This window comes from Danio rerio, chromosome 23 (genome assembly GCF_052040795.2).
Source record: "Danio rerio strain M-AB ecotype USA chromosome 23, GRCz13ab, whole genome shotgun sequence".
NCBI classification, from domain to species: Eukaryota; Metazoa; Chordata; class Actinopteri; order Cypriniformes; family Danionidae; genus Danio; species Danio rerio.
The window spans coordinates 50177501-50190000 of record NC_141043.1 but is presented as its reverse complement, the minus strand read 5'-3'; the positions used below and the strand labels follow the sequence as shown (position 1 = coordinate 50190000).

Sequence of the window (12500 nt, the reverse complement as noted above, 5' to 3'; positions counted from 1 at the left end):
TGAAGCCCTGTTTCCCCAGAACACTAACAGTGTGATTAAACCGCTCTGGGTTTTCTGGAACGTTCCTCTCGATGTGTCCCAAACTGACTTGTTTTCCATCATCAGACAGGATGAGGAATGGATTCGCCGTGTCATGATCCAGAGTCACATCCACTGAGGGAAATCAGACATGATTAATCCACCGCAGAACATGTTCATGTGTTAATGTGTACACGTCAAGAGCTGTAAACATGTCAGTCAGACTGTACCTGCATGTTTCTGTACCAACTCCAACCCTGCGGACACAGATGACAATATAAGCTGATTAATTCTGTGTAATAATAGCTCATGATAACACTTTAACTGTCATGTTCTAGGTTGATTAAAGTCAAGTGCAAACAAATACAAAGTCAATGCAATGTTGAGAAGGTCAAGTTCAGCAGAAAACACAGCTCAGATCACCTGATTAGTGGAGTCAGAGCAAAGAAGATGTTTGCTCATGTTTATCCAGGACAGCAGGACTCCTGCACTCATATGATTCCTTCAGATCATCAGTGCATTAGTGAATGTGCAGAGTCTGCTTGAGGCCATATTGTAAAGAGAAAGCATGAATAGAGCAGATGCTGAACTATTCTCTATTTGAGTGCTGTCACAGATCAAACGTCAACCCTGTTTTCATATATTCTGACAATATATCCAACAAGAATAAACATTTATGACACAACTTGATGTTATTTGTGTATTTTACTTTAAGTGTCCTAGTCTTGGGTTTACAGCGCCCCGTGTGCATCAGTGGAGATAGAGGACGGGCATTAAGACCTGGGATTCCAGTTAGTCTGCACAGGCTGTAGCGATGCACAAGACACTAGGTGCGTTCGACTTCATGCAGCGCTGCGCAGATCGATCGAAATCTGTCTTAAAGCGGTGCATGCTGGTTAGAAATATTATTTGGATTGATGCTGCGCCGACACCACGTGACTGTCACATGTGGCATCAAAGTACCGCGACAGCGCTCCGAGATCAGACGGCAGACTCAGACCGTGCAGCTTCTGAAGAGCGACTGCAGGAGCTCTGATGACGACACCGATATCACACGATTGGCCGAGTTCACCACATGACAACAAACACGTGTATTTCGGGTTTATAATTGGACAAATTCCGATTCAAAAGTTTCAAAACAAACAATTCCCTTTTCACACCCTCTCTATCCTGTACACATCTTGCTTATTAAAAGACTACACATATTTTACTGCAGTATCATCTTTTGTTAAATAATCTGGTTATAAAGGTTAGCTTGTTTGCACAGGTTTATTTTTAACTTTTTTATACAGACTATTTACTGCATTCATCTCCATGAACGATTTAAATGATATATTTTAGTGTATATTTTAGTGAATAACCTAAATATGAACTCAAATAAGTCTTACAGTCTTGAAATAAAATAATCATCATCATTGATCCTGCCACCCTAAAGCTCTCTTAACAAATTAAAGTAAAGAACTATTTTATTAAATAATTATAAAATGGTTTTATTATTATAATATAAATATATATTTTATTTCCTGTCTAGCAGTTTAAAGGCTACCTGCTCTTTCTGGGAAACTTCTACATAGCTCACTTATTTTACCTTTTGTTCTTTTCAACACAATCTTTTTGGATTAAAATGCTTTTTTGAAAATTCATTCATTATCCAAAATAATCTCATTTACTAAGACCTAATCAAAACACCTTGTTTTGCTTTTTACATTGGAAACTTTTATATCTATAAATGTACATATATATAAACCCTTTTTAAGCATATTCAAACAAGAAGTATAACCCTAAAGAGTGATGTTTGAAGAATGCTTATTGCTTTGTATTTAATAGACCTGTTCGTTTTCATGTTTATATTAACCTCTCATTTCCTCTTATTTCTCTCATGCATTTGTTATATATTTTATTCATAATTCTCTCTTATTGTTTAAAAAGGAACTACAGTTTGTAGAGACTGTATTCTGTTTTATTTGTAAATGTTTTGTTGTTATAAATAAAAATAACAAAAAAAATAAATATGATGACGCCATGTGATCGGTCATCATGACTGCAGCAACTTTGAGTCCCGAAGTGTCCAGCTGTCCGTCTTGATGCCTCCGTTTTCAACTCCGCCGCGCCTGCGCTCGGCTAATCTCGTTGATCACCGGCTGCAGCTGAGCTTCATGTCGAACGCACCTATTAGCTGCGTCCCAAATCGCACACTTATGCACTATACTATGCTATTTTGTAGTATGATAGTGTCAGTAGTGTGTTCACACTGAAAACAATAATAAGTGCACTTTAGTTAGCCAGCTGATGCACTTATTGAACCGGTGATATGAAGTGTGTAATGATGGACACTTCACACATGTTGCTTACATAGCAGAAGAGGCGGAGCTATCGGGTGCACATGATGAATAACTTTATTTGTTTTGGATTGTGAAGAAAATTCTCCTACGAGAGTGATTATAGCGCCTCCTGATGGTGAGCGAATAGAACAGAAAGAATAGCCTCTTCTCTACAGTCCAAGCAGATGTCTTTATGTATTTGACCTGTTTCAGAAAGAGCCGTCATCAGGGAATCAGTACTGTCGCTAGCTTAACTGGCGCTCTGGGCAAACAACGATTGTGCTGCCCTCACCATGTTCATGCTGACCGTTCACGGACAAAAGTGAAGAGCCAGGGGGTGGCAACAACAGGAGGGTGTTGTTGTCATGGACTAAAGTGAGGAGCGGGGTCGGGGGGGATTGTGCTTGTCTACATGCTGCCCCTAGCAAGATGCTGCCGATAGGCAGGGCCAGACAGAATCTGCGGACATGTTCTGCTATTCCTGCGCAGAATTTTGTAAAAAACCAGCAGATTTCTGTGGATTGATTACAGGAGTTTCATAACTAACACCTTAATATATGAACTCAAGAGAAATACCTTTTTAACTTTTTACAGTGTAATGTTTACAATGTCTGCAATGCAAATCCAATTAGATCCACTTTATTTGGTAAACAAAGCAAGTCTCTCATATAATATCTCTACTGAAAGACAGAAACTATGACTGCACACACTGCACTGTGCATAAATCAGATGAACATTTTCATATTAGTCAATAATATTCCTGAAATTAATTTAAAAACTGAATAAATACACACATTTACAGGTAAACAAACAGAATCAATGATGGACTAAACATCTGCAGATTCAGTGTGGGCCTACATCTCCCACATTTCCATGCCTAAATCCGCCCCTGCAGGAGACGGTGACTGGAAGACTTACTGATGTTGTGAGGAGCAGGCATGATGAAGAGTAACAACACAGCCAGCAGCACCACCAGACTAGCGAGCATCCAGTTTGACATGTGGAGTGTTTGAAATGGAAGAAGGAGAGATCTACTGACGGCAGGAGTCTGAAAATGAAGGACATTCAGTTGTGTTGTAATGTTCCTTTGCCCAAAAACATGAGTGAATGGCATTTCTAGAAGATGGCTTTACTCTTGCTGGTGGATGATGCAGATTCAGTGTTTGTCAGCTGTGTGTCTGCAGTGTGTGTAGTGTAGTGTAGTGTGTGCTGGAGTGATGGACACACAACACCTTCTCTATTTAGAATTTCCTGACAGGATGCAAATCCCAGTGATTTTGAGGCCGACCACAACCTGATGTAGCAGTGTGGGTTTCCCCGCCCACTGAATTGACTGACACAGAGCAGGATTGGCAAAGAAACTGGCAAACAAAGATCTGACCAGCTCTCTGATCAGCTGCAGATCAACAATGAGTTTCACAAGTTTAAGGTGTGTGTGTGTGTGTGTGTGTGTGTGTGTGTGTGTGTGTGTGTGTGTGTGTGTGTGTGTGTGTGTGTGTGTGTGTGTGTGTGTGTGTGTAATATACATCTAATAACCCCACTGTGGTGTTTCTGACTGATAGACTGGATCTCTGCTTCATCCGTGTCTGTCTCTGACTGCTGTATATCTGATGCAGGAGAAACACACACCATGTGGGAACAGTGGGCGGGGACAGAACCAGCTAATTTGCATTTAAAGGCGCAGGCTATAAAAACAGCTACACCTTGCTTTGATGTTCTGCATTGAATAATCGCTGATCTGATGAGTATTTGAGCGGAAACTTTACAGACACATTCTGGAGACACCAAACTCTGATCTAACAGCTTGTAAAAGGGGTAAAATAGTAGATTTTTGAACATCTTTAGCATCTTGAGGATGAATAAAGCTCATCTGGGTCCCAGTAAGGTGATATACAGCTATTTTAGAACTGATGTTGTTATTTGTGCTCAATATTAAACTGAGTTTTGATTATTTTTGCTCACCTTATTCGGCTCCCCTGAGTGGTTGATTTCTTGAATCTTCTTCAGTCTGTCCTCCATCGCCTGCTGAAAATGGAAAAGGATTGAACCTCTGGATGAGTTGTAAGGTAGAGCAGCATGTAAACAGATAATACATGAACAGAAATCACACAGCACCTCAGATTCTGCTGGACGGCTCTCCTGCTTTAAGTGCTCCACCACCTCTCTCAGTGCGATGTTGACCTTCAGATCAGGCTGTTTGCTGAACTCCTCTTTACAGATCGGACAGCAGCAGGTGTGTGTGTTTGTCCAGTACTGGTCCAGGCAGGTTCTGCAGAAGTTGTGTCCGCATGGAGTGGTGACTGGATCAGTGAACACATCCAGACAGATGGAGCACTGGAGCTCCTCATTCAAACCACAGGAGGACACCATCCTGGAGAGGCAAGCAAAGACAAAACAGGGCTATTTTAAAATGTAGACCACAGAATTGTCACAGTTAGTTTAGTTTAGTCTGCTTTGGTGTTGTCAGGGGCGCAACTGCACATTTACTGATGGGTATGCGGCTTCAACTTTTACGCGCCCCCCTTTCAATCCAAATATAGTTTATAAACAGGCCAGTGATAAAATGTGGAAAATATTTCCATCAATAAATTAAAGATATTTTTTCATAAAGATATCAATATGCTTCAAAAAATACAGTTTCGCATTTCTGAACACAACTGAAATAGTATGAAGTAGTACATTAAGCATGTTAGGTCGCAAAGAAATGCATCTCATACCACCCCAAATTTCTTCTCAATTTAATTTTCCCTCACTAAATGATTATATCACCTTGACTAGCCTTGCTTTTGGACTTTTTGTACTACATTTGTCAAAACAAAATGATAGACATGGGAGTCCTAAAGGGCAAAAGAACATTGCAATTACTTCTCACATGCATACTGTGAGAAATGTAAGGTCTGTCTTTGCAAGAACAATGACTGAAACTGCTAAAAGTTAAATAAAAAAGACTGTCAAATGTTTAGTGTAAAAAAAACAGAAACAAACAAATGTTCTGTTTAATTGAAATGTTATAACTTTGTAGCTAAAATTAAAATAGTTTTAAGCTAAGAAGTTACCAAAAGGATGGATGAATCAATATGATGCATAATAAATTCATAAAAACATGTATATGGTATGAAAAATGGGGGTGGGGGGTGTTGGGTGGAATGATTTTTTAATTTAATAAAATACAATATTATACGCATATAAAATGCTAAATAAACATTTTTAACAAATATATATATATATATATATATATATATATATATATATATATATATATATACATACACATACATATATATATATATATATATATATATATATATATATATATATATATATATATATATATATATATATATATATATTATTTAAAACTTTTAATATGGATAATTTCAAAAATAGTTTTGGCACAATGGCGCCCCCATGTGTGGCGCCCCTATGCGCCGCATATACTGCATACCCCCTTTTTGCGCCACTGGGTGTTGTGATTAGTTTACGTTGTTGTGACAGGTTATTATGTGAGTATTTTACACTCACAGCTGTTTGAATTTGAGTTTCTGATTTTGGGTTTGTATTTGGTGAAGTGTATCCTCGCCGCTGTCGCCACTGGCCTGCTTGATTTGGGCCTCGTGGAGCTGCGCATGGATGGATTTGCTCTTCAGTGTTTGGACTCTCAGTAGTGATTATTAAACCACACTGAACTGAGCTGAACTAAACTGAAACACTGCAAACTGGACTGACACTCTTTCAGTTCACTATAATCTGCCATGTGAAGCTGCTTTGACACAATCTACACAGTAAAAGCGCTATAGAAATGAAGATGAACTGAACTGAAGCTAGGCGACATCATTAAAACTGTTAGTTTGTTTCCACTGTTGTGCTGCTGATACACAACTCAATATCTCCTCTCAACCTGATCCGGAATCCTCAAAGTGATCAAATTATAGAGGAGCGCCGGGCACAATGTAACTCGGGGTAAAATAAAACAGAGTTTTAAGGTATTTGCTCAGGGTTAATCAAGGCATGCTTCCAAGGTTTTCACCACAGTGTCAGCAGACGTCTTATTGAATTATTGAAAAATTATTGACCAATTATTGAAAAAGTTCAGCGAAATTTGGATGAGGAGAAACCAATTCTGCAGCATTAAAGTATTTTTTTATAGTCGATATATATATATATAATTTTCCTTTTTGAGGGAAACATGACACAGCGGGGTTAACTGCAACAGGGTGTTACAATTAAGCCACACACTGTTGGACACCACCTAAACTATAATAATTGCTGAAATTTGAGTGTAATGCTAAGAACTTTTTTAACTAAAATGTTTTCACTAGAAAATATTTTTAATAGCAAAAAGTTACTGTATTGCTAATAATGCAAATAAATGCATTGTATAATAATGGATACATGGATAATAATGCAAATAGATTCAAATGTGTTTATTCAATAAACAAATACATAAACAAACACACTGTGCTATGTAGAATGCAAAAGAAATGAGCCAGTTACTGAGGAAATATAGCTACTATTACAGTAGTGTGAATCTGCCTTTATAAGCATGTGTTTCATCTGACCCTCTGTCTGCTACAGCTTGCCCCGCAGGTGGGCTGAATAATAAAGTTTTGACTCCTGACGCTTTGGGCAATACTGCACAGAACCCACAGGTCCGGTGATCATACCTCCAGTGCTCATTTGTAGCAGAGGCTTGTGTGTTGTTGGTAAACTATGGTTTGTCTAAGCCCATTACTCTGTTCATTATTTGACCAAAACCAGTGTGTTGCTGTGTGCCCGTCTCTCCCCTATTGCTGATATATAAAAATGGATGGATAAAAACTCTTGCTTATTGCACCCAAAAAACAACAAAGCCCAGAACACTGACCCGTGACGGATTCTCAGCTCAGCCCTCATACTTAGTCAGTAATTTAGAGGTGATGTTGGATGACAGGCCAGATCTCCAGCATCTGTAAACCTGCACTGTTCATCTTAAAGATGCAGCCAGACTTCCACATGTACAGTACTGTCAGTGTCTGATGCGGAGATTACTCGTGCTGTCATGAGCTCTGGGTCAGACCACTGCATGTGTTATTATCTTTGTGTCCTGCAGGCTGATCTGATCTTGGTTCAACAACACTGTGATCTGGCACAGGGTAAAGTCTCTACAGATCACCGTCTGAGACTGAATATGGCCTACAGTCTGCCCGATCACTTTAGGGTGGAACACTGACCTTTGGACTATTACAGTAGTGTTTCATAGCTGCGCATGATTACACTAAACTGCGTCTCTGTAGACGGAAACACTGTTGAAGAGTTGGAAACTTGATATGAGCCTGAGAGCAGGCGAGGAACACCATGATGATATTATCATAACACAAATTCTCTTCTACATGTGTGAAGCACAGCACATTTTATATTAGAGTCCAGAAAATAATTAGCTCATGTGTGATTTAATCTGTTTCTGTCATTAGTTTATTGTGTCTTCACTTCACACAGTGTCTGTTCCTCTGCTGTGAGGGCACGTGACGCTGCTCTACAGTAACTGACTGACAGTGTAAATCAATAATAATGTACTATTGTACCATTGCAGAGTTTAACATTGTCAAACAAGATCTAACATTTGCTAAACTTACCTGTGAGTGAATATCCGCGGTGTTCTCCAGATTCAGAGAGTAAAGTTTGGTCTGATTTCTGCTTCTGCTTTCTCTTCAGTTTTCTTTCACTTTCTCTCTTTCACGCATCCGCAGTGATGACGTCAAGCTGGAGCTCCGCCCACTGCCTCCAATAAGATGCATTAATAAATACCAGCAGATGACAGGTAAAGGTTCTTTGATTTTAAAGCTTATTTTAAATAATGCTGCTTATTCTTAGTTGTTGAGGACAGCGTTTAATATAAAATAATAGTGGTCTTCTTCTGCAGAATAAGGCAGATTAATGCAGCATTGTTAAAGAGGATTTCTAACCCAGATGCTTCTGTTCCTCAGCTGTGTTTATTAATGTTCATGTTTCAGCATCTACATGTTCTTATTTCAGATGTCAGAGGAAACATGGACAACAGGGACATCGCCAGTAAGTTTATTTATTTCCAGTGTTGTTTCAGAAGTACTCATGCTTGTGTTTCTGATATGAAGACATGTTGACTAACAGAAGAAGAATCAGCCTCAACCTGTGAAAAAGCTTCATTTACACACATGACCATCACTAATGATTAATCACAGCTAAAGAAACATTTGATTAAAAAATATAATTAACAGAACTTTCCCAGAGATGGGTTGCAGCTGGAAGGGCATCCGCTGTGTAAAGATGTGCTGATAAGTTGGTGGTTCATTCCGCTGTGGTGACCCCGGATAAATAAAGGGACTAAGCCAACAAGAAATGAATGAATGAATGAATGAATGAATGAATGAGTTTAACAGAACATGTTTTTCCCTCTGATAATGCCAGTCAGTTTGTTTAATTGCTCATGAACAGCAAAACAATGTAAAGGTGCTGGAAGTCAAAGAGAAATATTAAAATTCACCGGTGTTGCATGTGTATATTTTGCTACACCTTAAAATATGATTTAAAAATATATATCTTCATGAATTAATCATTAAATGTGTCATTTTTTAATTTGACTGTTTTTCCATCACCTTTTCCTCATGTGTTTATGCTGAATGTGCAGGAAAGAAATATAGAAATTGCATTTATTAGAATAAAATTGTATTAAAATGCTCCTGTTTGGCTAAATTCTGCTTGTGGGTAAATAAAAAAACAACAACAAAGACAAATGATACGCAAGGACTCGTTTGGAATGCTCGTTTGGAAGCCAGCATGATCTCAGTGGTGCAGAACTGAAGCTGTTAAATGTTAAACACCATTAAACCTGACAGTTTTCAAATGTCTGTTCATTCATTCATTTTCTTTTTCGGCTTAATCCCTTTATTAATCAGGGGTCGCCACAGCGGAATGAACCACCAACTTATCCAGCCTATGTTTTACACAGGGGATGCCCTTCCAGCTGCAACCCATCTCTGGGAAACACCCACACACACACTCATACACTACGGCCAGTGTAGTTGATCAGTTCCCCTATAGCGCATGTGTTTGGACTGTGGGGGAAACCGGAGCACCCGGAGGAAACCCACACCAACACGGGGAGAACATGCAAACTCCACACAGAAACACCGACTGACCCAGCCGAGACTCAAACCAGAGACCTTCTTGCTGTGAGGAGACAGCACTACCTACTGCGCCACTGTGTCACCAAAAGGTAAATTCTAACAGCTAAGTAGTTTTGTCTTTCTCTGCCATTATGCTAAACTCAGTTAACCACAAGATTTACTGTATACTTCACCAGACACACACACACACACACACACACACACGCACACACACACACACTGCAGTCCTCCACAGCTCCAGCAGAGTGCAGCAGCGTCACACTGATCACACAATTCTGAATGTACACCTGTAAGACTGGTCTTCTTCTTCAAGTTGTTCCAAATGTAAATGATTATTCTGCAGATTTCAGGAGATTTTCAAATCATGTCTGGAACCAAGCGATGACCGTCATTATATCTACAGAGTGTGCTGCACATTGCTGCAATAAACAAGAACAGAGTGTAGCACAGCAGAAGAAGTGCTGTTGGAGAACTCCTAATTATTAAGGCAGTAGTTGGCTATGTTGTGTAGGATTAGAGATAGCATCAATATGTGCTTTAGAAATACTCATAAACAGACAGCATCGAAAATAGAGGTGAGCAATACTACAGCAGTTAATTATGAGAATTTCTGCCCAAACTGAACGTGTGTGTGTAGGCTTCTGTAAGACTCGTTTAGATGAGGACATGATGATGATTTTCAGCTCTGTCTCTATAATCTGCGTTTGCGTGTTAGTTTCTCCCCAGCACAGGATGGCAGTAGATCCACACATTATCATTGAATGCTTACTTGTTTCCTCTACACACTGAAAGCATCTGCTGAGTGAGTGCTGGAGGAGATCTGCTTTACACATTATATTTCAGTCTCATTCATGAGCGATCTTTCCAGATGAAGTGGTGAACAGCGTGTGATGGACAAGGGTAATGTTTCATTAAAGTCTGCAGGAAATCTAAATGCACATGTTTATTTTGCTGGAGCACATTATTATTCTCAAGGTGATCAGTTCATCAGGTAAAGTTATCCACTGATGAATGACAGATGGTCATGTTTTGGTCATGTCTTCAATATTCAGCCTGAGCCTCTGCTCCTGCGTTTGGATTGGCTCCTTCTCTGATTACACTCTTAGCCATGCCCTCTTATCCTCAGCCCCGCCTCTACTCAATATTCAGTTGTAAGAGCATCTGCATACTGCAATAGCGGTCTCAGGAACTTCCGGTTCACGCCGACTTTAAAGTTTTCCCAAATATCCCATCCCAGAGTCAGTTTACAGGCTGGGTCAGGGTTTGGTTAGTGTGAGCAGGTGAGTGTTCAGGATTTCCTCCAGACTGTGAGTAATAAACATTCACAATGTTTTTATCTCCTACAGCAGCGGTGTCCAAACTCAGTCCTGGAGGGTCGCTGTCCTGCAGATTCAGTTTCAACTTGCCTCAACATATGTGTTTCTAGAGAGCCCAGTAAGAGCTTGATCAGCTAGCCCAGGTGTGTCTGATTGGGGTTGGAACTAAACTTTGCAGGACACCGGCCCTCCAGGACCGAGTCTGGGCACCCCTGTCCTACAGGCCTGTCCAGTCAGTTTCAGTCTATTATTAAGGGATGAACTATTAAATCAGATCCTAGTGGTGACATAAAAGCCAAATAAAGTCAGTAAATCTGATGCTCTTGATTTCCAGGATGGCCCAGACTCTGTATTTGAGGCTGACACTAACACTCGCTCTGTGAGGACGGTCTGGACTGCAGGCTCGGTGTTCCTCTAGATCAGGTAACACACTGAGCTCATTTTAATGTGTTTATATGTGAATGTTGAGGGAACGCTGCAGTCATTTGTTTTGCAGACAGAATGGAAAAGTTATTTTAAATGTGTAATTCTGGAACCAGTGCCCAAACAAACACAATGCTGGAGTAAATATTATAGTGTTTTTGATCCGTACTATAGTAAAGTGCATTATATATATCATATTGTTTTAAACTCTTTAAGCATAATTATAGTGAACTGATAAACTGTAATCAATACTGTAGTATACTTTAGATTTTACTATAGTAAACTGTGCTGTATTGTAGTATAATATACACTACAGTTGTAGAAAACTACAGTATAGGGTGATTCATTTACATCACTGTAGTTGTGTTACCATAGCAACTGTAGAATCACCACAACAGATCAATTACTGTAGATGCTGTGTTACTATAGCAACTGTAGAATCACCACAACAGATCAACTACTGTAGTTGATGTGTTACCATAGCAACTGTAGAATCACCACAACAGATCAATTACTGTAGATGATGTGTTACCATAGCAACTGTAGAATCACCACAACAGATCAATTACTGTAGTTGATGTGTTACCATAGCAACTGTAGAATCAACACAACAGATCAATTACTGTAGTTGATGTGTTACCATAGCAACTGTAGAATCACCACAACAGATCAATTACTGTAGTTGATGTGTTACCATAGCAACTGTAGAATCACCACAACAGATCAATTACTGTAGATGATGTGTTACCATAGCAACTGTAGAATCACCACAACAGATCAATTACTGTAGTTGATGTGTTACCATAGCAACTGTAGAATCACCACAACAGATCAATTACTGTAGTTGATGTGTTACCATAGCAACTGTAGAATCACCACAACAGATCAATTACTGTAGTTGATGTGTTACCATAGCAACTGTAGAATCACCACAACAGATCAATTACTGTAGTTGATGTGTTACCATAGCAACTGTAGAATCACCACAACAGATCAACTACTGTAGTTGATGTGTTACCATAGCAACTGTAGAATCACCACAACAGATCAACTACTGTAGTTGTTGTTTCCATAGCAACTGTAGAATCACCACAACAGATCAACTACTGTAGTTGTTGTTTCCATGGCAACAGTAGAATCACCACAACAGATCAACTACTGTAGTTGTTGTTTCCATGGCAACAGTAGAATCACATCAGCAGATATATTTAAGTATTAAATGTAAATGTTCCATTAATGATTTCTAAATGTTTTGTTTTGGTCAAATGTTGTGTTAAATT

At 39.2% G+C, this 12500-nt stretch overlaps 1 protein-coding gene across 2 annotated transcripts in view; it reads right to left on the bottom strand.

The window, feature by feature from the left end:
* btr31 (bloodthirsty-related gene family, member 31) overlaps positions 1–8072 on the bottom strand; it is an 8517-nt gene extending 445 nt beyond the window's left edge. Inside the window, 6 exon segments of one of the 2 annotated variants that reach the window (NM_001386470.2) lie at positions 1–153; positions 249–275; positions 3258–3387; positions 4302–4364; positions 4455–4710; positions 7952–8072. The exon segment at positions 1–153 is cut by the window's left edge and continues 445 nt beyond it. In NM_001386470.2, the coding sequence (NP_001373399.2) occupies positions 1–153; positions 249–275; positions 3258–3387; positions 4302–4364; positions 4455–4709 (628 nt within the window). In that variant the 5' untranslated portion in view covers position 4710; positions 7952–8072. 2 annotated transcript variants of the gene reach the window in all.
* Between the last annotated feature and the right edge of the window lie 4428 nt (positions 8073–12500).